Below are 24,639 nucleotides of genomic sequence, written 5' to 3'. Positions count from 1 at the left end.
ATTGTTTATATATGGTTGACCCTGGCACAAAACACGTTTGAACTACGTGGGCCCAATTATACGGGGATTTTTCCATAAACATATTAGAAGATTTTTTTGGTGATGACGATGATTTGAAAAAACTCACGTACAAACTGCATAGCCTAAAAGTACAGAAAAAATTAAAAAGTTAGGTATTTAAGAATATAGTATATAGGGGCATCTGGGTGGCTCAGTCAGTTAAGCGTCCAACTATTGATTTCTGTTCAAGTCATGATCTCACGGTTTGTGAGATCAAGCCCCGTGTTGGGCTCTGTGCTGACAGCACAAAGCCTGTTTGGGATTCTTTCTCTCTGCCCCTCCCCAGCTCATGGTCTCTCACTTTCTCAAAATGAATAAACTTAAAAAAAAAAAAAAAGAATACAGTATGTAATATCTATAATATTCAAAATATGTGTTAGCTGACTGTATTATTGGTAAGACACCCGGCCGTCAGTAGGCTATTAGTAGTTAAGTTTTGGGGGAGTCAGGGGGCACCTGGGTGGCTCTGTCAGTTCAGCATCTGATTTAGGCTCAGGTCATGATCTCACAGTTTGTGGGTTTGAGCCCCACATCAGGCTCTGTGCTGACAGCTCAGAGCCTAGAGCCTACTTTGGATTCTGCGTGTCCTTCTCTCTGCCACTCCCCTGCTTATACTGTGTGTGTGTGTGTGTGTGTGTGTGTGCGTGCGTGTGTGTGTGTGTGTGTCAAAAATAAATAAACATAAAATTTTTTTTAAAGTTTTGGGGGAGTCAGAAGTTATAAGTGGGGGTTTGGCTTCTAACTGTGGTGGTGTTCAAGGGTCAGCTGTCTATTTTAGGTCCAGTAATTGATGAACCAAAATTAACCGGCTTGCTATGGTTAAAATATTTAGCGTATTTCTAATTTTTCTTGTTATTTTTTGTGCTGTAGAGAGCATCCTTTTAACAGTCTTTGCTCACATCTTTATTTCCTTAGGGACAACTCTCGAATTCCTGAATCAAAGAATATGAACATGTTAGCAGCTTTTGAGTATATTGCGTCGCGTGTTTATTTCACATTCCCACCAGAGATTTGGCTTCTTTGTTACTCTTCAAGAATTTAGGGGTTTTTTTTTTGGCAGACAAAAAGGTTATTTTAAATATATTTCCAGAAGTTACAAAAGTCAAGCACAACAGCATCTGAAGTTACAGACTAACAAATGAATCGTGATGACATAACTCCTCTTTGATTTGTTTTTTTCCTTAGAGCTTTATCTTCTATGTATTTTTTTTTAATGTGATGGGATTTGTATGGAAATATTTTGCTACCAAGCTTCTGAACCAAGTGACTTATAGCTCATGTCTAGATTTTGGATTTTATCCTAAGTACAACAGGAAACCTTCTGGAAATAGTTTCTTCCCTCGACCTCTTGACACCACTTTCTCTTGGTCTTCTTACCTTACTGGCTCCTCCTTCATAATTTCCTTCGCTGCTCTTCTCATCTCTACAACCACGAGTCCTTGCCCCCTGAGCTTGTTTCTCAGATCTTTTCACACTCCGTAAACGCCAATGTCATGACTTTACGTTGCCATCTTCGAAGTGTGTGTTTCTAGCCTTGACCTCTCCTTGGAACCCCACTCATTTACTTCAATGTCTTATTTGACATCTTCCTGGGTAATCGTCATAAACTTTTCCAAAACTGGACTCTTAATATCCCCTCTAATAACCACCTGCTTTTCCTACACCCGTCCACGTTTCAGCAAGTGGCAATAAAGTTTTCTTGCTGAAGCCAAAAAGCCTGTCCTTCTGGTTCCCTTTTTTATATCCTACAACCAAATCGTCACAGATCTTTTAGTCTCACTCTCAAAACCTGTCCACAGTGCCACCACTTCTCACCACCTACTGCCCTAGTTTAAGCTAAATTTCTTGTCCAGTGCGGATTCTTACAGTAGCCTGCTAACCGTCTTCTGTCTTCAGATTTTGTACCTTCCTGCTGTGGTGTAATCCCAGAGTCATCCTGTTAAAACACAAATCACCTCATGTCATTACTCTCGGGGAGGCCCTCCAACAACTACCCAATTCGTGCAGTTAAAACCAACGTGCTTATAGTGGCATCAAAGCCTTGCATAATCTGCTCGCGCGCGCACCTCTCTCCCACCACCTCTCTCACCCTACTTCCTCTTGACTTCCTTTCCAGCCACACCTCCCTCCTGAGCCACTCACCATACGCACTGTCTTCCTGGCTGTTCCATGCATACAGCAGACATGACTCACGTGGTCTTTGCAGATTGCTGGTCTTGGCTGGGATGCTCTTGGATATTTCTGTGCCTTACTCTTCCTTCAGATACTTGCTGAGACCTGGCTTTCTCGGAAAGGCCTTCTCTGTTCACTCTATACAAAATGGCAAGTTACTCCTCTCCCCCATTCCCCTTACCCTTCACTCCCTATCCCCTCTACCCTGCTTTCTCTCCATAGCTGTTACCAGCATCTCCTAGACCATAAATTTACTTTCTTGGCTTATTTGCTTCTTGCCTTGACACTCTGTCCACCCTGCACATCCTCCAATCCTGGTATAACCTCCACTGAGGGTAGGAACTTGGTTTTGTTCATTGCTGTATCCCCAAGGCTTAGACAAGTGCCTTGTGCATAAAAAAATGCTGTTAGTATTTGTTGAAATAATTGAGTAGCTTAAAGCAAGAGAGGTAAGTTTGGAAAGTCAGATGTATATATGATATTTAAAGCCATGGGAACTCTTTCAGGGGAAAGAATTTGGTGAGAAGAGGACTTAGGAGACCATTTGAGGGACTCCAGCATTTAGCAGATAACTAAAGAAGGGCAGACAGCAAAGTAGTAAAAAGGACTGGCCAACAAAGTAGGAGAGAATATGATTTCGGAATTCAGTAAAAGGGGGATTCATCTTCAGTCATAACCAAGTTAATTTTTTGAAAGGCCCTGTATGAGTGGGCTTTCTCCAGCTTCATCTTGCTTCTTTCTCCCCCTTGTCTGACTACACCTTATATTCATTCTTAGACATCCCCACATTCTCTACCCAGCTGATTCCTCCTTACCTTTCAGATGTCCGCCTAAATGTCATTTCCTAACACAAATCTCATCTGAGCCCCTAGCCTAATTCAGATTCGCTTATAGTACTCTATTATATAATCCTTTATTTCTCTTATATAGCACCTACCAGTTTCTAGTTTTATAATTTTTTCTGAAGATAAAAGGTAATGTTTCTGTCTGCCCACTTGCCTGGAAAGCCTCCTGTCCACCTTTTTAAGTGTGCCACTGTGTCCCCAGCATGCAGCACATAAGTAGGTGCTGAATAAATGAGTGAGTGAGTGAATGAATGAGTGCTTGATGCAGCGTTCCTGGCTCCCCTGATATGATCAGAAAAACTGATTTAACTTACTTCTCTGCTCTGATTTAATAAATAACCAAAATCCTGATATCTAAAAATGTCAAGGAGGGTACTTGGGTGGCTCAGTCAGTTAAGTGTCTGACTCTGGGTTTCAGCTCAGGTCCTGATCTCACAGTTTGTGGGATTGAACCCCTCTTTGGGCTCTGTGCTGGTGGCATAGAGCCTGCTGGAGATTCTTTCTCTCCTCCTCTTTTTGCCTCTTCCCCATTTGCACTCTCTCTCAAAATAAAATGGGGTAAGCTTCTCTTTTTTAAACTTTGGTACCTTGCTTATTCTACTCTTTTATGCTTTTCTCTTGTGTTTGGAACTATCAGTACACCTTTTTAATCAATTCTTCATTTTTTCCTTTTGGTTCACAATTTTCGTCTCCCATCAGTCTTCTTTTATTAGGCTCAAGTTTAATGGATAAAATATGTGGTCATCTGGAACATGACTGGATCTTAACAAAATAAGACATATAGATGAACCAAAATTGAATTGTTAATCTGAATGCAAGTTGTTTTTTGTTTTGTTTTGTTTTGTTTTACTTTGTTCAGATTTAAGCTTGACAGTGATAATACATTCATAATAATGTATCTTTACAGTTGCTGAAAGTGATACTTTAACAGTTGACTCTGGACCACTTAGTAGTGAAGAGAAACCACTTTCATTGGATACAGACTATGAAAAGGAACAAGGTATTTTTATCACATTCTCAGATTAAGCTTGCTTAACATTCTTTGTCTAATACAATTACATATGTGACAAATGAATAAAGAGAATAATAGTGGTGTCAAAATTCTAAATTATTGAAACTAATTTTTGTTTTGGGGATTCTCCTAGATATAAATGAGACTCAGCCCATCACAACTGTAGCTCAGAGTTCGGTTCTACTTCATCCTCAAGAAGAAGCAGCCAGAATTAGAATGGCAGCAAGGCAGAAACAGGTAATCTGAACTTTTTATTTGTAGAGGTTTCTTTCTTCGGCTAGGTACCATAATTTTGTTTGATCAATGACATTTGTCTTCCTACCTGGCTACTTTTGATACTGTTTCTTCTACCTTGTTAGAAAGGACTTCATCTCTGCTTATAAACTATTCATTTAACCCTTACTACATTGTTTTGTATTTAATACTTTTGTATGTATCTTATTTTCCCTGTAAAACTTACCATTTTTCTTTAAAGACAGAGACTGTCTTTTTTAAAAATTCAATTCATTTTACATAGTTTCTGGTTCAGTGCCTTATACATAATAGTAAGTGCTCAATAAATGTTCGTTGAATAAATGAGTCCCTGTCATAATATTAGATACTCAGCTAGGCTTTATAAATCTCAAAAGTTTTTCTGAAATACTCTTTTTCAGAAGAAAAATTGTAAATTCAACCTCCTTAACTATAATTTTGGTCCCATCAGCTTTAATAAAAGATTTTTTTTTTTTAACACAAATTACCTTGAAGGTGGTTAATTGTAACTAAGCCAGTTTATAGTCATAGTTTTTTATATAAATACAGTTGGGGAGTGAGAATTCTATGAGCCAGTATTCTCAGATAAGTGTTTTCTAATCAATATTCTAAAGCGATATTGTCCAATAGAGCTTTCTCTGCTGTGGAAATGTTCCATATCTGTGTCCAGTATGGTACCTGCTACATGGGCTGTTGAGTACTTGGCATGTGACTGTCGCCACTGAGGAACCGAATTTTAAGTTTTATTTAATTTGAATTCATTTACATTTTAATAGTCACATGTAGCCAGTGTACTTCTAGAGGTACTACTGAAATATAAACGGTCCAAATTCAGTGGCTCCTATGAGTGAGGGAAAAAAAGGAAGGTGAAGACAAGAACTCGGCCGTAGCCACTACTGCCTGATCAGGAATAGGTAAAATACCAGATTGAGACATTTTTTATTTTCAAAACCAGATCATTCTTCATTATCTCTAGTAGAAGTGTTCCTCTTGATAAAACTTCACATTCATTCCTTGTTCTACTTATTCAGTAAGTATTTATCTGTTATGTATGCTCTAGGGACTGTACGAGATGCCCTCTTTAGCAGGCAACCAGTCACACTAGTCCCGTGCTCAAGAAGCTCGAGGTTCCTCTGGCATGTTCTAATTACTTGGATCTGTGTGTGTGTGTGTTGGTGTGTTGGTGTAATTATTAGAGTTTATGTGTTACCCCTCTGCCATTGTCTTCATCTGTTTCACGTCTGACACAAAAGACACAGAATGTTGCTCATGTTTTATTTGGCCTCTAGATAACTGCACCCCTTCATGGGTGGGCCTAAGAAATCAAATTATTTGTGAGGCCTTAGTATTTAATTTCTCTAGTCATTTTTCTTACTGAGAACACTGGAAAATTAAAGGTGCGAGCACAGAATTTGGTCGAGCATCATAACAGATAAAACAGTGGCAATAAGAGAGAAAACATTACCACTTTCTTCTCGACAGCTGGTACTCTTGGTGATGAGATCGGTTTCCTTTCAATGTAATGCATGTAAACTTTTGTTGAGTTTGTCGTTAATAGATCAGTAGTATTTTTGTTACTTAGATCATGGAAATCGAAGAGCAGAAGCAAAAGCAGTTGGCATTACTTGAACAAATTGAACAACAGAAGTTACGATTAGAAACTGATTGCTTCAGGGCTCAGCTGGAAGAAGAAAAAAGAACTCAACACACTGGGGTAAGATGCAGGAAATCTCATCCCTACATAGATTGTTGAGGGATAAGAAAATATGAGCAATCTTAGCATTCGGGAAAGTGAAATGCATTTTTAATCTTATTTGGTAATTTTTTTTCTTTTAGTGCTGTATGTGTGTGTGTGTGTAGATATAGGTATACTTACACAACCCTGATGGCTTTCACCTTTCAGTTTCTAGAGGGTGCCATCGTATATGACCATGATTTATATGTAATGTGTACATTGAGCTCTTGGGCTTGGCACTAAAGGAGAATGGTGTGTTACTTCATTTCTTCATAATGGAAGTGCCAGTCTTTTGTATGAAAAATAAAGCTATGTGAAAGTTTACAGTCATCGAACTTCAGTTTATGTAAAATACTTTAGGACTTGTTTCTAGATTTGCCTTTCAACTAGTGGCTTTGTCTTTCATTAGGTCGGCACTGCTCCAGCATCACGCGCCGTCAAATCCGATGAAGATATTCACAGGCAGATGATTCGTAACTATCAACATCAGCTTTTACAGCAAAACAGGTATTAGCTCGGGTACGGTTTCTTGTGATGGTGTGTGGCTGCATCTGCAGGATTTATTATTTGGTTTATATGAAGATCTGATTGGGATTCTCTTGGAACTACAACGTAGAGGTTTCTCAGAGGTCAATATGAATGTTGTTCCTTTTTTGTCATAATAGCCAACCCTGAATTGCTGTTGGTTAAATTTAATACTTGGGTTAATTGAACACTTGGGAATATAGGGCATGTTTTCCTCAAGAAAGAACAATGTTTGTTTTTTGTGTTTGTTTTTGGTAGGTTTCACAGACAGTCTGTGGAAATAGCCAGGAAGCGATTACTCGAATATCAGACTATGTTAAAAGCAAAGTACCCACCCGTGTTAGCCACTTCATTGGTATCTGATTCTGTTGTAACAGTACCACCACAGAAATCTGAAAGACCCACTGTTATATCAGAGCATTGGGACCAAGGTCAGAGACCCAAGTTGAGTTCAGATGTTTTAGCCAAGCAGTCTCTGGAGTCAGAGGAACAGCCTAAGCAATTCTCACAGAGTGAAGTACAACAGGGAGACTATAAATTGCCTCATAAAGATTCTCATACACTTTCAAAGCCTTTGTCATATGATAGACCGCGAATATTACACGATCCTAGAGAAATAGCTGAAACGTCTACGGCAACAACTTCTCAAACTTTAGACTCCCAGCAAAGATTCTCAGAGAACAATGAACATATACCCTCTAAGCTAACTGAACATCCTTCATTCCAACCACTGGCAGCTGAACGTGCTTTTAGTTCTCTGCCTGCTACAGTGGAATCTGGAAAAATCCAGGAACCCTTTCCAACCATAAGCAAAAGTACAGTTCCTGTAAGTCCTTCTGTAATCAGCCAAATACAGGATAAGTCTTTGCCATCCTCAGAGAATATCACAGCCCAGCAGGGTAATTTGAAGGCTCTCCAAGAACAGTTAGACCGACAGAAGGAAATTCTTCGGTCAAGACAGGAAGCTCAAGAACAATTGCTTTTGCACAAACGAAAAGAATTGGAAGGACAAACTGGCCTCTCGATATCCCTTCCATTAGTACCTCTGGATTCATTTGCTACACTGCCTTCTGCCAGAGCTGAATCAGGGAGAATCCAGGAATCTTTTCCAATCAGAGATGATACTGCAGTTTCCTCAGGCCATCTTGGGGTCCCACGACTTCAGGATAGGCTTTTGAGTTTTTCACAGCCTGTCTTAGCACAGCAAGATAATTTTAAATTTCTCCAAGAACAGTTAAATATTCAGAGGGACAGCCAACAGGCTAGGCGAGAAGCCCAGGAAGTATTATGTGTACATAAACAGAGTGAAGTGGATGGAAGAATATGGTCTGAACAGACTGAACCCCCCTCTCTCCCATCTCAGGTGGCTCAGCATACATTGACTTTGCGACCTTCTGCCGGCACTCATTCTGGAAAAATCCAGGAGCAGTATTCATCTGAGAGTGAGAAGGGACTTCTCTCAAGCCAGCCTGAAATCCAGCAATCTCGGGATGGGTCTTTGAGTTTCCTACAGCAGTTCCTACCTTTGCATGATAGTATGAAGTTGCTCCCAGAACAGCCGACGGCACAGAAGGGCGCTCTTCAGGCGAGGCCTGAAGCCCAGGCGGAGTTGCTTTTGCAGAGACCAAGGGATTTGGGAGACAGTATGTCTGGGCAGATGAGTTCTTTATTCCCACCAGTGGTTGCTCAGTGTTCAGTTGCTTCACAGCCTTCTGCTAAAGCTGAGCCTAGAGGAATTTCTTTATCTGAGAAGGAGAGTACCGTTCCTGCAAGTGACTTGGTACTCCCAGCATTTCAGGACCAGCCTCGTAGTTTGCCACAGTGGGAAAATTTGACAGCACGTCAAGAACAGTTACACGTGCAGAGGGTGATACTTGGTGCTAAACAAGAAACCCAGGAATTTGTACACAAACAAAGTGAATTAGAAACAATGGTTTCTTCTGAACAGACTGGCACCTCTTTATCCCTGTCCCAGGTAGCAGAGTCTGAAAGAGTCCAGGAGTTTATGTCAGTCCAGAGTGATAGTACAGTTCCTGTAAGCCATTCTAAGATCCCGAGAGTTCAGGAAAGACTTCTGAGGTTTCCACAACATATACTACCTCTACAGGATGATTTGGAGGAACACCACAAATGGCTAGGCCTGGGGAAGGAGGCCCTTCATTTTAGCCAGAAAACCCAAGGGAATCTATCTTCTGAACAGACCGACTCCTCATTCCTGCCCCAGTTAGGACAGCCTTCATTTACCTCATTACCTTCTGCTGAATCTGGTACAACCCAGGAAGCCCTTTCAACAGAGAGTGATACTAAAATTCTTTCAAGCCATTCTCAGATCCCACAGTTGCAGGATAGGCTTTTGAGGATATCACAACTTATCCAGCCTCAACAAGATAATTTGAAGGCTCTTGGAGAAAGGTTAGCTATACAGAGAGAAGCTATCATTCGATCTAGACAGGAAGCTCAGGAAGAATTACTTTTGCATAAACAGAGTGAGTGGAAGGAAAGAATATCTCCTGAACAGGTTGGCGCCTCTTCCTTCCCCCCAGTTGCACAGCATTCATTTGCTTCATTACCCCTTAGTGAATCTCGAAGAGTCCAAGAACCTTGTTCAGCTAAGAGTGATAATTTGGAGATACCAAGATTGCCTGACAGGCTTTTAGATTTATCACAACCTGTTTTAACCCAGCCAGATCACCTGATTGCACTTCAACAAGAACACTTGTCTGCACAAAGAAATCCCCTTCCGTGCAGCAAGAAAACCCAGAAAGAATTGGTTTTGCCCAGACAGTATAAATTTGAGGAAAAGTTACCTGCTGAGCATTTTATCCAACCTCACCAGGGTGATTTGAAGGCACTTCACCAGCAGTTAGATATACAGAGGAGATCCATTCGATATAGACAGGAAGTCCAAGAAGAATTACTTTTGCAAAGACTAAGTAAACTGGAGAAAAAGGTCTCATCTGAGCAGACTGGCTCTTCACCCTTATCCCAGGTAGCACCTCCTGTTGCCGATTGTGAAAGAATCCAAAAGCCTTTTGTACCCAGATGTAACAGTACTGTTCCTGGAAGTCACCCTGAAATCTCAACATCACAGGACAGATCTTCGAGTTTATCACAGCCCGTTCTGCCTCAGCAAGACATTTCGACAGCACAGTTGGACTTACAAAGGGAAGTGGTGCTTTCTAATGAGAAAGTCCAGGAAGAACTTCTATTAAACAAACACACACAGTGGACTGAAAGTGAGTCTTCTGAGCATGCTCTTCCCTCTTTGTTTTCAGCTCACGAAAGAGAGCATTCATTTATTCCGCTGCCTTTTGCTGAAGTTAAATCTAAAAACAGTTGTGGATTGTATTCCTCTAAGAATGAACATGCAGCTCCCTCCAGCAATTCTGTGATCCCCAGATTTCAAGATAGGCTTTTGAGTTTTTCACCACCTGTCTTAACTCGGCAAGATAACCTGGAATTTCAGAAGCACTTGGATCTACAAAAGCAAGTTCTGCATCACAGCCAAAAAGCCCAAGAAGAGTTGCTTGTACAGAGACAGACGACACTGCAGCAGCAGATACAGAAACATCAAGAGACTTTGAAGGATTTCTTTAAATACAGTCAGGTATGTAATTAAACTTGAATGCCTAGAAATTAAATAATGGACGTAACCCAACTCAGACAAGCTAAATGTTTTTTAATCTCAGGCCTGAATAAGTTCTTAGTTATTGAGAATAAGTGGTTTGACCTTAACTGCTTTATTTTTCTACCTTAAACATGTGGAAATTAAAAAGTAAGAATTGATCTACCGTGCATGGTGTTTCGGAGGTTAATAGTTACTGGAAGCCCAACCGATTTCGGCCAGTAGTTTGACATAGCCAAGTTCAAACACCATTAAAAATGTAGATTGTCATTTGAAGTTTTATCACAAAGGGTTTTGAACTTACCAAAAGGTTAAATTGCAGAACAGCGGAATTTCTTTTATGCAGATAGCAAGTCTTGTGCTTTCTGTATAGCACTCTGTGGACAATTGTATATGAATCAAAATTAGTACCATCTTTTTCCTTAAGCAATCATATTACCGCATGATTTTAGGGCTGATGGACAGTTGGAACTGCTGCCTGTTACTGAATTAGAGGGCAGACTCTACCACGGTCACGTAGACATCCATGTTCTCAGTAGGGGAGACAGGAGTATATTCTGAGTGTGAAGGTGTCTATTTTATTTTAAAAGGTTACTTCCTAAATCTACGGTTTAGTCTAAATAGAATTCCTTAAATCCTTTGATGGTCAAGAGAAGCTTGAGTTGAGTTCATGAGTTCATGAGTTCTAGGGATTTACTGGTCTTTTTAAGGAAAAGTAATGGGGAAAGAAAAGCAGGGGGGAGTACTCAAGTAGAATGTCTTATGAAAGATACAGCGCAAGCTGAGTTTTAAGTCCAACATTGTACTTTTCAATGGAATATGGTTTCTGTATAAGAAGCATTTCTCATCTTTTTTAATGTATAAAGCTGTAATAGTGTGAGTGATGGAATTATTTATTTGCTTGAGGTTCTAATTTAAGAAGGGCAGTACACATCTGATGAATTCTTCACATGATCTCTCATCTTGTGTCATCCCCACCCTCAATTGTCCACTTTTTCAGATAAGTCAGCCCACAGTTGGAAATGACGTGCAAAGTCAGAAGCTCAGAGAGTGGCTTCCTCGTCCCCAAGACCTAGCAGGAGACGATCAGGAAAACATTAGGCCTGTTACTAGGAGCAACTCCGATGACAATCAGCTGCTTTCAGAAAGTAGTGCCAAGCAAAGTGGTAAGATAATTGCATTTTATTGTTAACTGTCTGCTGGTTACTCTTTGCTTTCACCTCCCACAACCCTCTGGCTGAAGAAAAGTTTGTAGTATGTTAACAGATCTGTACTATGCCTAACTTTGTCTCTGACTTGATAGGCAAGCATCTGGACAAAGAACTGGGCAGGAGATCCTCCAAGCCACCTGTAGCAAAAGTTAAATGTGGATTGGATTTGAACCAACACGAACTTAGTGCTATACAAGAGGTAGAATCACCAGCAAGTGGCAGAACTTCTATACTCGGTAAGCATACGGTTTGATAAAATAGGGTTTTGTTTTTAATTTTTTTAACAATTTATTTAATTTTGGGAGAGGGAACTAGCACTAGTGGGACAGGGGCAGAGAAAGAGAGACAGAGGATCTGAAGCAGGCCCTGTGCTGTGAGTGGAGAGCCCAACGAAGGGCTCGAACCCACGAACCGTGAGATCATGACCTGAACCAAGAGTCCGAAGGCTTAATCGACTGAGCCACCCAGGCGCCCCAATAAAATGTGATTTGTTTAATAGTTTGCCGGTTTTCTACATTTTTTTCAGGATGCTAAATTTTTGTTTTGAAGAAACAGACTGCGAATACTCATGAAAGAAAAAAATGGGTTTACATAAACAGTATTTAAAATTTGGACTTAAAGTGGGGCGCCTGGGTGGCGCAGTCGGTTAAGCTTCCGACTTCAGCCAGGTCACGATCTCGCGGTCTGTGAGTTCGAGCCCCGCGTCAGGCTCTGGGCTGATGGCTCAGAGCCTGGAGCCTGTTTCCGATTCTGTGTCTCCCTCTCTCTCTGCCCCTCCCCCGTTCATGCTCTCTCTCTCTCTCTCTCTGTCCCAAAAATAAATAAAAAAGTTGAAAAAAAAATTAAAAAAAAAAAAAAAAATTTGGACTTAACGAAATGTGGCATTAGGGAACTAATTTCTTCTTGTGTGTGGTGAAAACCTATTTACTGTATTCCCTATGCTTCCTTTCATATCTGCCTTCTAAACCTGTTTCTTTAGGAGTAACTCTTTTTTTCTCTTCTTCTTTGCTGCTTTTCTACTTCAATACCTTCAGTGCTCTTTTCGTGTATCTTTTGAGGATAATTATTATGCTTAAAATTCTGGCTTTATGAACAGTTACAAGCAGGTATAGTTCTTCTCTCTACTTCTTCCTAGATGCAGTTATCTGGAAAATTCCTCCCTGCGATCTTTAGTAAATAGCCCTGTTTGAGTTTCATAATGATTTTTAGATTTCAGACTCAAGCAAATAATTGATCGAGTTTATCCAAGCAGATCCTTGTGTCGATCTCTCCGACACGCAGTAACCCATCACCACTTCTCAGTTCTTGTTCCGCTCTGGCACTTGCCTGTTTCCCTGCCCACTGCCACTCACTTCATGCAGACTCCTGAGTGGCTGCTACAGCTTCCAGTGTTCCCTGTTTCCAGTCTAGCTTTACTCTCATTTTCCCATGGTATATTCAGAGTAGTCTCCCTCTGCATCTCCGTGTTGGAAACTCTTCACCGGGTTTCCCTTCGAGTCGAGGAGTAAGTCTAAATTAAGTCAAAGTCCCTACTGTCACCTGCAGGCCCTTTGCGATCTCGCTCCTTGCTTCAGGGTGGGGTTCACTGCTACTTCCCTGTAAATTTGTCCTGAGCTATCAAGTGTCCCGCCCCCTGCCTTTGGGAGCTTTTATCCTAGCCTTTATCACACTTCTTTGGGTAATACTTCTAGTCAGAATACGACAGGCACACAGTTTAAAAAGGCAAATAGTGCTAAAAGGTTATAACATGAAACAGCATGTTTTCCTGCCCCTACCCACCCTTTACCCCTTAACTTTACCAGAGACAGCCACTTTTCAAGTCTTTTATGTTTCTTCTTATATTTACCACTATCCTTGGCAATACATTTCAGGAAATATCCAGCTAAGTTACTATCATGCTAACGTGTTAAGTTTTTTTCACTGTTCAGTTAGTGTGCTATATTTCCTTTTTTGTAAAATTTCTTTTTTTTTTTTTAATGTTTATTTTTGAGAGAGAAACAGAGTGCGAGTGGGGGAGGGGCAGAGAGAGCCGGAGACACAGAATCCAAAGCACGCTCCAGGCTCCGAGGTGTCAGCACAAGAGTCTGACGTGGGGCTTAAACTCACAAATGGCGAGATCGTGACCTGAGCTGAAGTTGGATGTTCGACCAATTGAGCCACCCAGGCACCCCCTAAAACTTCTTTTTCTATAGTAAATTGTCATTTTTTATTTGCTTAAAGTTTCTGTTGAATGTCTGTCTTCTTACACTAATACTTCTGTTAAATACCTCTAATGTAAGGGAAGATCACACTATTTTCTCTGTGAAACACCTAGTTGGAAGTTGGAGGACAGCTGTTCTGCATTGTTAATAAGGGTGTTAGCGCTTCCAGAAGGGACAAAAACTGCTTCTTGGAAAGGTACCAAACCACAGTTGTACAGAAAAAGATAAGCAGTACGTCTGTAGTTACTAAAATTTCATGGAGGTAGGAGGCAGTTAGAGCAAGAAATAATGACTACAAAGACTGATGATAAAAGTAATGTTGAGAAACACTGATCTATATCGATCCTCTAATTTTCTTCTCTATAGTTCATTTCTTTTGGTTTTACTTTCTGGAAGAATTGCCTCAGTGTATTTCTCACTTACGAATTTTTATTTTGACAATCACATTGCACTTTCTAAAAGCTTACTCTTCCTGTCTTTTTCCTTTTTCATAGCATCCTGCTGTTGTGTCACCAATGCAATTAACTACTTTGAATATATATATATATATATATATATATATATATATATATATATAGTGTTTTATGTAGTGTTTTGTTTGTTTGGGTTCCTGTATTTTCTCTGTCCAAATTCTTTTGTTCCTTTTTTGTTGTTTCTGATTTTTTTAGAGGCTTTTCTCTAATATCTTGCATATTTGAGTGGGATGCTCATGGCTAATTAGAAATTCTGGGGGCGCCTGGGTGTCTCAGTTGGTAAGCGTCCGACTTCAGCTCCTGTCATGATCTCACGGTTTGTGGGTTCGAGCCCCACGCCAGGCTCTGTGCTGACAGCTTGCTCAGAGCCTGGAGCCTGCTTTGGATTCTGTGTCTCCTCCTCCCTCTGCTCCTTCTCTGCTGGGACTTTGTCTCTTTGTCTCGAAAATAAATAAATGTTAAAAAAAAAAAAAAAGGAATTGTGTGGTTGGCGGCCCTGTTTCCTGCTGGACTTCATTAGAAAAGGTGGTTTCTCATCAGGCACCCTCAATTTAGTATCTGTGGTTCTTTCCTTGAGGCAGTTTAGAGTTTAGTTTCTTCAAGGAAAGATCTGCCAAGCTTGATACAAGTCTGGCTGTTGCTGTTATGGAGCCAGACCTGGGGGGGATCTGCATTGAGGATGCAGACTTTACTACCCCTGACTTCCTTTTGGCACTCTGACTTCCTCCCACCCTTGTTTTCTTTCAGTGCTGAGCCCCCCTGAATTCAGAGTGTACTGGATTCAGTTTCTCCAGAGCATAAATCGTTAGTCTCCTCTGGGGATAAATGTAGGCGGTGGGATGGGTCTGTTCGAAGTACACGTTTTTAAACATTGTCCCTGTCTTCAGTTCCCTGGTGCACACTTTCCTTATGTAATATTCGGTGCCTTTAACGGCCAAGTTTTTCTAAGGTGGTGCACAGTAGATTAGCTTCTACTTTTGGGTATCTCCCATGCCTCCATTTCCTTACTTGTTCATTATTATATTTGTATCAAAGTATAATATTCAGAGAATTGCACAAATCATAAGGGTTTATTTCAGTGATTATCGCTGTAATAGCCATCCCCATGTAGCCACCACTCAGGTCAAGAACTAGAGTGTTACAGAACTCCGTAGACTGTCCTCTTGCGTCCTCCCAACTATGGCCTCTCAGTTCTCTCCAGAGCAAACCTCTGTCTTAATGTCATACCACAGATTCGCCATGGTTATTTTGACTTTATGCTATCAACACATACCTTAGAATACTACCAGTGGTTAGTGAATTCTCCAGGAACTTGATCCTGTGATTGGTCAATACTGAAGTATTATCTGGTATTTGAACTAGGAGCAGCCTTAAAGTTAGGGAAATGGAAGTGAAGGAATTTAAAGGCCTGTGTGAAACTTAAGCGGTTATTATTTCCTTGCTACATACATCAGGTGTGTAAAATTTCAGATTTTTATCTGTAATCTCTATTGCCTTTTTTGTTTGTTTTTGGGGTTTTTTTTTTTAATTTTAATTTTTAATTTTTTTTAAGTTTATTTATTTATTTTGAGAGAGAGATGGCACAGGGGAGGGGCAGAGAGAGAGGGAGACAGAGAATCCCAAGCAGGCTGCATGCTGTCAGCACAGAGCCCGACACAAGGCTTGAACTCGTGACCCATGAGATCATGACCCGAGCCAAAACCAAGAGTCAGGCACTTAACCAACTGAGCCACCCAGGCGCCCCTAAATAGCCATTTTTGTTTTAACTAACTGTGGAAATGTAAGTGGAAATGTCATGAGTCCATCTTTTTTTTTTTCCTTGCAGATTCTTGTCAAGACAGGGATCCCCTGAGGGTCTCAATAAGCCGAGAACAAAGTTTCTTTGGGAGCCCACTGGACTGTGAACCATTTGGTTGTCTTTACCCGGTTGCCCAGGAGAACGTCTGTGGTGCTAACTCCAGTGAAGCAGGTGAGAGACCAGTGGAATTCCTGTGCACAGAGATATTTATTGTAGTGTAATTTATAACAACAAGTGGTAGATAACTTTAATGACGGTTGGGAATAGAATCCTTATGGCGCATCCGTAATGTGCAGTTCTGTGTACTTGTTAAATTAAGGGGGTAAAACCTGTCTTTATGGTGTAAAAATTGTATGGAATTATCATCACCAAAGTGTTGGTACAGGTTTACCTTTGTTGGAGGCCAGGTTTCACTTTCTATTTTATATGCTTATGTATTGTAGGGTTGTTTGTTTTGTTTTGTTTTACAAAAAGCATGTACTGTTTACACAAAAAGTTGAATGAGGGAAGTGGAGTTTATTTAGAGAATGGTAATTTTGCTTTTAAATTGTTTCACTAAATAAATGCTGATGGAAAGCATATGAGGATATAAAGTTTTCACAGTTGGCAACCTCTGCAAATTTTGTTTAAGCTTATTTGTAACAATCCACATTTAACTTAATACTGTTAAATGTTATCTTTAAAAAATTCTGTGGTATTCTAAATGACATGCTTTATGTTCACTTTTAAATATTTGGAAAATAGAGTTGCAAGGGAAAGATTTTAAAGTACTTAATCCTGCTACCAAAACACAACCAGATTAATTTCTTCACTTATGAATTTCTGTTTTATAGGTATAATATTGCTTGCCCTGCAAAGCATAGTTCCAGTGCTGCTTCATTAGTGCCAATACTTTTCAGCAGTTACCTTTTCCAAGCAGATTTCTTTTAATTTTAGCCATCACTGTCGTTTAATAGAGTGAGAGATGAGAGAGAGCCATTCTCTTTTTGAGGGTTTATAGAGAATTTTACATCTCTTTTTAATTGGAGATTGAAATACCTGCAAAGGATATAATTTCCAGTGAATTAGAGTTTTTGATATTTTATTTATTTATTTACTTTTTTAAAAAATGTATTTACTTGTTTTTGAGAGAGACAGAAACAGCACAAGTGGGGAAGGGGCAGAGAAAGAGGGGGAGAGAGAAATCCAAGCAGGCTCCGTGCTGTCAGCTTAGGGCCCCATGTGGGGCTTGAACTCACAAAACGTGAGGTCATGACCTGAGCCAAAACTGAAAGTTGGATGCTCAATCAACTGAGCCACCAAGGTGCCCTGAGTTTTTGACATTTTAAAATGAAACTGTTACCATTCTTCTAAATTTAGCCAAAGAATACTTGTATTTCCTTTTTATTCTACCCGCAACCATCCTCTAGCCAAAGAGGACCAGGAACATAGCCACAGTTGAACAAAGTGGAATGTTCTGACTTGTTGCAGTGAGGTAGAATGCCCAGCACAGGGAGCTGTGAGGTGTTTCAGGACAGGTATTAGAAAGGACTTACCGTAAGATTCGGGCCTGTATTTGGTGATCTGGGGGAGGCTTTAAGGAAATGGGCCTTGCTTATGAGTATTGGATGTTATCAAGAAGCAGGGGCAGGGGCGCCTGGGTGGCTTGGTCGGTTAAGCGTCCGACTTCGGCTCAGGTCATGATCTCACGGTCCGTGGGTTCGAGCCCCGTGTCGGGCTCTGTGCCGACAGCTCAGAACCTGGAGCCTGTTTCCGATTCTGTGTCTCCCTCTCTCTCTGCCCCTCGCCCGTTCATGCTCTGTCTCTCTCTGTCTCAAAAATAAATAAACGTTAAAAAAAAAAAAAAAAAAAAAAGAAGCAGGGGCAATTCCACTATTGGGTACCATAAAAACTTATCCAGGAGGTAGGAATGATGGTGCAAGGCTTATGAAAACTACGCTTAGTAAAGAAGCAGCAGTTACTCAGAAAAAAAAAGGCAAGAGAGAAAACACCAAAGTGCAGTAAGTGGTTGCTTGTGAATGGTAGGAAAAGGAAGAATTTTATTTCTTCATAACTTTTGAAATCGTAACGAGCATCTATTGCCTTTATTATAAATTATCCAAGGTTTTTCGTTTTGAGAGAGAGAGAACGCGCGGGAGAGGCAGAGAGAAAGGGAGAGAGAGAGAATCCCAAGCAGGATCCACAATGTCACTGTAGAGCCCGACACGGGAGCTCTAACCCATGAACAGTGAGATTGTGACCTGAGCCGAAATCAAGAGTCAAAGTTAAGACTCTTAAGCCAAAACGCTTAACCAACTGAGTCACCCAGACAGCCCTCTAAATTATCATTCTTAATTATGTCTGACAGATTAAACATATATAAAAATTACACTTTCTGTCTCAATAATTCAGGCCATGGCAAAGAGATGCTTGATCATTTTTATGGTTTGGATAATACTCATGGTTTTGTTTATGTTTAGACATGCATACCAGTGGCCTGATTTTTGTCTTGATCCATCATAGTCACAGAATGGCCTTTTCTGTTGGTACCATGAAATTCCTCATGTTTAACAGAACACCAAGGCCTCAGTGATAGTGCTGGGTCATCTCCTAGCTCTCAGGGACTGCTTTTCTCTTATAATCATCCCTGGATTCAGATCTTTTCTGTCTTAGAAAAGAAGGTCCTAGCTTTCTACTTCTTCTCTGTTCCCTCCCTTCCTCTTTATCCAGGTCTTCATCACCTTGCCTTAATTTCTTTAGTAGGTTAAGTGGGATCACTAACTTCAAGCTCTGTAGCCTTTGCTTTTGCAGGAAAGCAGGAAACGGGGCTTTGCTTCTGAAGGAAAGCAGGAAATTCTTGGGTAGCATGGGAAGATTACTCTGCTTAAGGCATTACCCTGCTTTCGTGATGCTACTTCCCTTTTTGAGTAATCTCATCATGGGCCCCGTCTATCGGGGACAAACCAGTGACCCTTTTTTCTCTGCCAACTGCCTTTGGGGACCTGTCCATTGAATTCTTCAACATCGTTAATTACTCTGACCTTGTTCCTTTCTCATTTTTATTTTTCACCTCTTACCAGTACCCAAATCCTCCCTCTTGGGGAGTCTTCTTGGTATCCGTGTAGAGTTGTGATTATGAATTGAAAAACTGCAGATTAATTTCCTATCTCCCAACTAGCTTTTGAAATGAGCTGCCTAAGAAAAAAATAACAACTTACCCTGCAATTCACCATATCTTAGTTTCTTTACTGAAAATTGTAGTGTGTATTGAAGAAACCGAGTAACAGTTTATTGGTTAGAACAGTTAGGTCACAATGATATATTTTTTAATGAACTAGAAGAGAATAAAAAAGTGTTTAAGAACAGATTGTACTTACTATAATATTTGGTATTAGCTTTGCTTCTGCTTCATTATCCATAATATAAATATTATGAATATATGAGTAATATGCATGTGTGGCCTGGGTTATCTTTTAGAACACACTTCTCACACAAACATTTAAGAAACATACTGTTAATGTGTATGATATCTTGTAATAAAATCACGGTGATAATGAGACACGAAGTTTATGTATTTGGTGGCACAGTTTTAATTTTATTCTGTTTTAGAGCCACAGATGACTATACGCTTTGGCCAGTTTTCTCATAAACTCCTTTGGAGTAAGAGAGAAATTAACTCAGAATACCTGAATTATCAAGTGAGGCAAAATAATGTTTATATATTTTTAATACATCAAATATAATTAAGAATCATTCATAATAAAAGCAGTATGTGCTCATTGTGATTTTAGAAAGCACCGAAAGTACAATTCCTCTTTTTCCTACCACTTGTTGCCTTTGATGTTTTTGTCTTTTTTTATATGCATTTTTCTCAACTTTGAGATCATCTTGTATTCATGATAGAATATTCTTCACTTAATAACAAAAGCATTTCCCATCATACTAGCAGTTTTCTTTTTTTCATAGAGTAATAACAAGTACAGTTTTCCAGGGAAAAGATGACTAGGAAATGTTTTTAATGAATAATAAAATGAATGTTTTTGTTTCTTTTTGGTCTAAGATAAGACAATCTTACAAAGCAAAATATGAAAGAAAATTGTCGGAAAACAGAAATGATGTCCTTTGGTGCTAAGAACTTGATTTGTAATAGTCTAAATTCTCTCCCCTCCCCTCCATTTCAGTCAAGGTCAAGGAGGCTGTGACTGAGAATGACGCAATATTAAGTTATGCTGTGGAGGAAGAACATACATATCTGAGTCCACCTGTGAAGCCACATAATGTTAGTAATGTCTTAATGTGTAACCCATTGTTAGACCTGTTTGGTTTTACGTTGTCTTTAGTTTATACAAGTTGTGAAATGTTAAAGTCTGTGTTCTCTGAGATCTACTCTTCCTGAAGTGGATCAATGATGAAAATAGCCAAATCTGAGCATCAGAAGACTTTGCAGTCTATCTGATGCATGATCTCTGTAGTTCTGAGAAGCAAAAGTAATTTTAAACAGTAAGGGCCTATGTCTGGCATGTGTGTGTGTGTGTGTGCGTGTGCGTGTGCGTGTGCGTGTGTGTGTGTGTGTGTGTGTGTAAAGGTGATAGTATATAACCAAGAACTTGATGAATGAGATAGGGATGGGGTGGAGGAGATACGTGTGTGTATGAAAGTCTAATCAGTTCTGAGCAATGATGAAAAGGTTTTAGTACTGACCTTTACAGCTATGAAGGTTTCTACACTTGATCTGAGCTCAGAATTGAAAACTGCTAAAAGAGAACTGTTACTGATTTGAGTTTTTTCTAGCTATTACTTCCTACATTGTAGTCTAATGTTCCCCTTCATTTTTAGGCTGAAACAGAAGAGATTTATCATGAGCCATTATCATCAATAACTGTTTCTACTGGGAGCTTTTTAAGTTATGAAAACACAGATTTGAGCCTTACAGATGCAGGTAATAATGTCAAAATGTTTGTAAATAAGTTGAAGGACCAGCATCACTGGAGTTTGATAGATTGGTGAGAGCAAACATTGAGAGATCATCCCAATGTGCTGAGAGGGATTGTTTCTTTAAATCTCAGGAGTAAACTATTCATGCCTGACAGAATATTGAACAGTATAATACTCTAACCATGATTGGAAGTCACAGGCCTGCAGACCCACAGAGATACTCTGTGGATCTCCAACTACATTTTGACAATTATCTGCTATGGTCATATTTTCCCATTCAGTGGGAATCTATCTGAGCAGATTTCTTCATTGCCCTGCTCCCTTATCAACATATATTGTTGGGCTTCCCAAAATGTGTCTCTAAGGAAGTGCCCAGCCATTAAATATTTTCCCTAAACTCAATTTTCAGGGTCATTTTCAGAGCATGCATTGGACCACAGGGAACAAGAACCTACCACTGCTAAAGAAGAGGAAACAAATGTATTAAGTTCTGTAGTTCCTGCATCACAAGTCAGTTATCAAAGGCAGGACCCTGGGGAAGTTCATAAACCTGTGTTGCCTGCAGTGGAAAAATTCACATCTGGTCAGACACACCTTCAGCAGATGGTGGAAAAGCACATAAATGAAGCAAATTTGATGACTGAGAAGACAGACTTGCGGGGTAAAATGATTTTGAACAATACTTGTATATAACCTTTCATCCTTTCAGTTTGAAGGAGTGATTGAGCTTCGTGTTTTTTTTAATGTTAATTCATTTTTTGAGAGAGGGAGAGCGAGTGGGGGAGGGGCAGAGAGAGAGAAGGAGACACAGAATCCAAAGCAGGCTCCAGGCTCTGCGCTGTCAGCACAGAGCCTGATGTGGGGCTCAAACCCACAAACTGTGAGATCGTGACCTGAGCCAAAGTCAAGACGTTTAGCCGACTGAGCCACCCAGGTACCCTGAGCTTTATGTTTTTATGGACTGCTGCAGCAGTTATGACATGGACACGGCAAACAGGGCATTTAGTGCAAGAGGGGATCTGGGACAAATCAGACTGAAGAACATTAGAAGAGATCAACAAATCTTCCGTTACCATTGCAAAGTTAGCTCTAACAGCTGAGGCCCTATTGCCAGTATTGAGAAAGGAGTTCACAGATGAGACCATTGAGTCCTAGTGTGATCGTTTTTAGCTGTGACACCATGGGCAGGCTGCTTGTTTTTCTTTCATCTTCTCTAAAAGAGGGATGTTGGAGACTAAACAAAATGATACACATGAAGTACAATGCCTGACCCATAGTAACACCCAGGACAGTAAACAAGGATTTTTTTCTTTTTCTTTTTTTCTAACGTTTGTTTATTTTTGAGAGAGAGCCCGAGCAGGGGAGGAGCAGAGAGAAGGGGGCGACAGAGGATCCGAAGTGAGCTCTTTGCTGACGGCGGATAGCCCAGTGCAGGACTCAAACTGTGAGATTGTGGCCAGAGCCAAAGTTGGACACTTTTTTTCTTTTTTAAAATCATTGATCCTAAAATGAACTGAGAATAACAAAGCTTATAGCAAAACAGTGATCATAATGGCTTCTTACTCCTAATTATTAACCTCTTACTTTAGAGCTAGTAAAAATGGAAATGTTGTCAAAAGGTTTTGGTCATTGAGTATCCTCATGTTTTGTATGTTGGACATGATGATAGGACTTAATTTGAAAGCATCTACTGGTAATGAAAAAAAAATGGAAAGAATTTTGTTGAATTGGGAGTTACCTAAAACTAAATTTTATCTCTTTTTCTCAAAATTCTAACAGTTGACCTTGACTTTCCGGAATTGGAACACACTTTTCCAAATCTGCATCATCAGCTATTTAAACCCTTAGAACCACATCCAGATTTTGATGTGTTATCATCATACTCTGGGATTTCTCAAGACAGCAGAGACTTTTACCAGGTAAAGTAATATAGATGCTTCATTGCTGTGAGTTTCCAAAAACAGTTTTTCTTCTATTAGAGCAGAACAGTGGTTCTTAGCCTTGGCTGCTGATTAGAATCCTGTGGAAAGTCTTTAAAAATCCCAGTGCTTGGACTGTGCCCAGAACAGTTAAATCAGAATCTCCAGGAGTGCTTTAGATTATCAGGATTTTTTTTAGGCTCCCCAAGTGATTCTAATGTGGAACCAAGATTGAAAACCAGCTGCACTAGAATTTTGTCATGTGAGCCTTATCTCCAGCTAAGGATTATAATCCATAAGATGCTCAAGAACGTTTTTATTGTCATTTGTTATTAATATTTTTAAGTTTATTTACTTTGAGAGAAAGAGCAGGGGAGGAAAGAGAGGGAGGGAGAGAGAATCCCAAGCAGGCTCCTCACTGTCAGTGCAGAGCCCAGTGCGGGGCTCGATCTCACGGTTCGTGAGATCGACTTGAGACAAAATCAAGAGTCAGATGCTTAACTCCCTGAGCCACCCAGGTGTCCCTGTTTTTTTATTTTTTTTATTTTTCAAAATTAATGCCTCTTCCTACATAGTACAGCAGCTGAGATTCAAATCAGGTCTTTTGCTCCCATACCCTGACCTCCCCGGCTGTCCTTACATAATAGTTCCTGCTTTTAGAAGACGATCTCATCATATTCTAAACTCTTATCTGGTTAATTTGCAGTTTGTTTTCTAAATAATCTTTTTTTAAAAAGCCTCTTTCATATTGACTGAAATGGAAGGATGTGTTTAAATAGTCAAATTACTAGTGTGAAAGAGAAGTGGTAATTAAGGAAGAGTAGTATCATAAGAACATGATTATTGATTCGGTTGGAAATACATAATCAGTATTTCAGCCTTTCTCTGTTGTTTTCGTCAGAACTCTGATTCTTCATGGGAAAGCCACCGTACTACCGTTTCATCCAAAAGTACAGCTTCCTTTACAGCGCTGAGAACCAGCCTGAATCCTTCTAACACAAGCCCGAACCAGCAACTTGACCCTCACTTGGCTCATGCTGCAGCTCAGATTTTTGCTACAGAAAACATTACTGAGGGTGTGTATGATTAAGTTAGAAAAAGTTAAAGAAACTCCACTGCTTTTTCCATGGTTTACATCCATTTTCTTTGGAAATTGTGCCTGGCAGGTCTCGGTATGTCTCCACTCCTGCGGTCACCAATCCCCAGTGTTACAACTTCTGTTTCTCTGTGTATCCGTTTAAGTAACAGGAGGAATAATGCTGTTTGCATTTTTACAGTATGGAATTTGATAAAAGCAAAAGCACTACCTCTTGTTCCTCAACTTCCTTACCTCAGCCCTTCCAGTTAACAGTTTAAGTATCCTTATAAAACTTTTTATACAGGCCAGTAAAGCTTCCCGGTTAAGTGTCTTACCCTTAATTTCAGCTCAGGTCATGACCTTACGGTCATGAGATAGAGCCCTGTGTGGAGCCTGCTTAAGATTCTCGCTCTTTCTGTCTCTGTCGGTCTCTTCTCCTTCCCTCTTTCCCTTTGCCCCTCTTCCCTGCTCACGCTTTTGGTCTTTCAAAAAAAAAAATACTTCTTGTACAAATTTTGTGTATACACACATATGCACACCTTTTTATATATGAGGTACATAATGTGCGCATTTAGTCTGTTATTAAAATCGGTATTCTCTCTTAATGAGGGAAAAGTCCTCAGCATATCTAATAACCATATTTTCTTTATTAGACTAGGAGAAAATACATGGTATGAGCAGTGGAGTTATTAAAAATCACTGTGACCATCCTTTCGTTCTCTATTCATGTATACATACGTCAGCTTTCACTCCCCAAGTAGTAGGAAGTAAGCTGAATTCATTATTTACTCAAACTGTTATCCAGGTTTTACAACATGT

At 40.0% G+C, this 24,639-nt stretch overlaps 1 protein-coding gene and 2 non-coding genes across 12 annotated transcripts in view; all 3 read left to right on the top strand.

The window, feature by feature from the left end:
• CEP295 (centrosomal protein 295) overlaps positions 1-24,639 on the top strand; it is a 56,722-nt gene that overhangs the window by 28,395 nt on the left and 3,688 nt on the right. For 8 of the 10 annotated variants that reach the window (XM_006936838.5, XM_045038599.1, XM_045038600.1 and 5 more), the window contains 13 exons: positions 3,985-4,077; positions 4,223-4,326; positions 5,924-6,055; positions 6,486-6,583; positions 6,860-10,208; positions 11,227-11,392; positions 11,530-11,673; positions 15,937-16,080; positions 20,070-20,167; positions 20,725-20,827; positions 21,233-21,484; positions 22,603-22,742; positions 23,644-23,818. In XM_006936838.5, coding sequence (XP_006936900.4) covers positions 3,985-4,077; positions 4,223-4,326; positions 5,924-6,055; positions 6,486-6,583; positions 6,860-10,208; positions 11,227-11,392; positions 11,530-11,673; positions 15,937-16,080; positions 20,070-20,167; positions 20,725-20,827; positions 21,233-21,484; positions 22,603-22,742; positions 23,644-23,818 — 4,998 coding nt within the window. Of the gene's footprint in view, positions 1-3,984; positions 4,078-4,222; positions 4,327-5,907; positions 6,056-6,485; positions 6,584-6,859; positions 10,209-11,226; positions 11,393-11,529; positions 11,674-15,936; positions 16,081-20,069; positions 20,168-20,724; positions 20,828-21,232; positions 21,485-22,602; positions 22,743-23,643; positions 23,819-24,639 lie in introns of those variants that run through there. The other 2 variants (XM_045038606.1, XM_045038607.1) reach the window with 2 other exon arrangements.
• On the top strand, positions 20,289-20,368 carry LOC111556856. The gene has a single exon (XR_002736572.1). It is a non-coding gene; the product is annotated as a small nucleolar RNA U2-19 (small nucleolar RNA).
• On the top strand, positions 20,560-20,629 carry LOC111556855. The gene has a single exon (XR_002736571.1). It is a non-coding gene; the product is annotated as a small nucleolar RNA U2-30 (small nucleolar RNA).

Source organism: Felis catus, chromosome D1, assembly GCF_018350175.1.
Source record: "Felis catus isolate Fca126 chromosome D1, F.catus_Fca126_mat1.0, whole genome shotgun sequence".
NCBI lineage: Eukaryota > Metazoa > Chordata > Mammalia > Carnivora > Felidae > Felis > Felis catus.
Note: the sequence above shows the minus strand (reverse complement) of the source record. Positions and strands in the feature narration are given on the sequence as shown.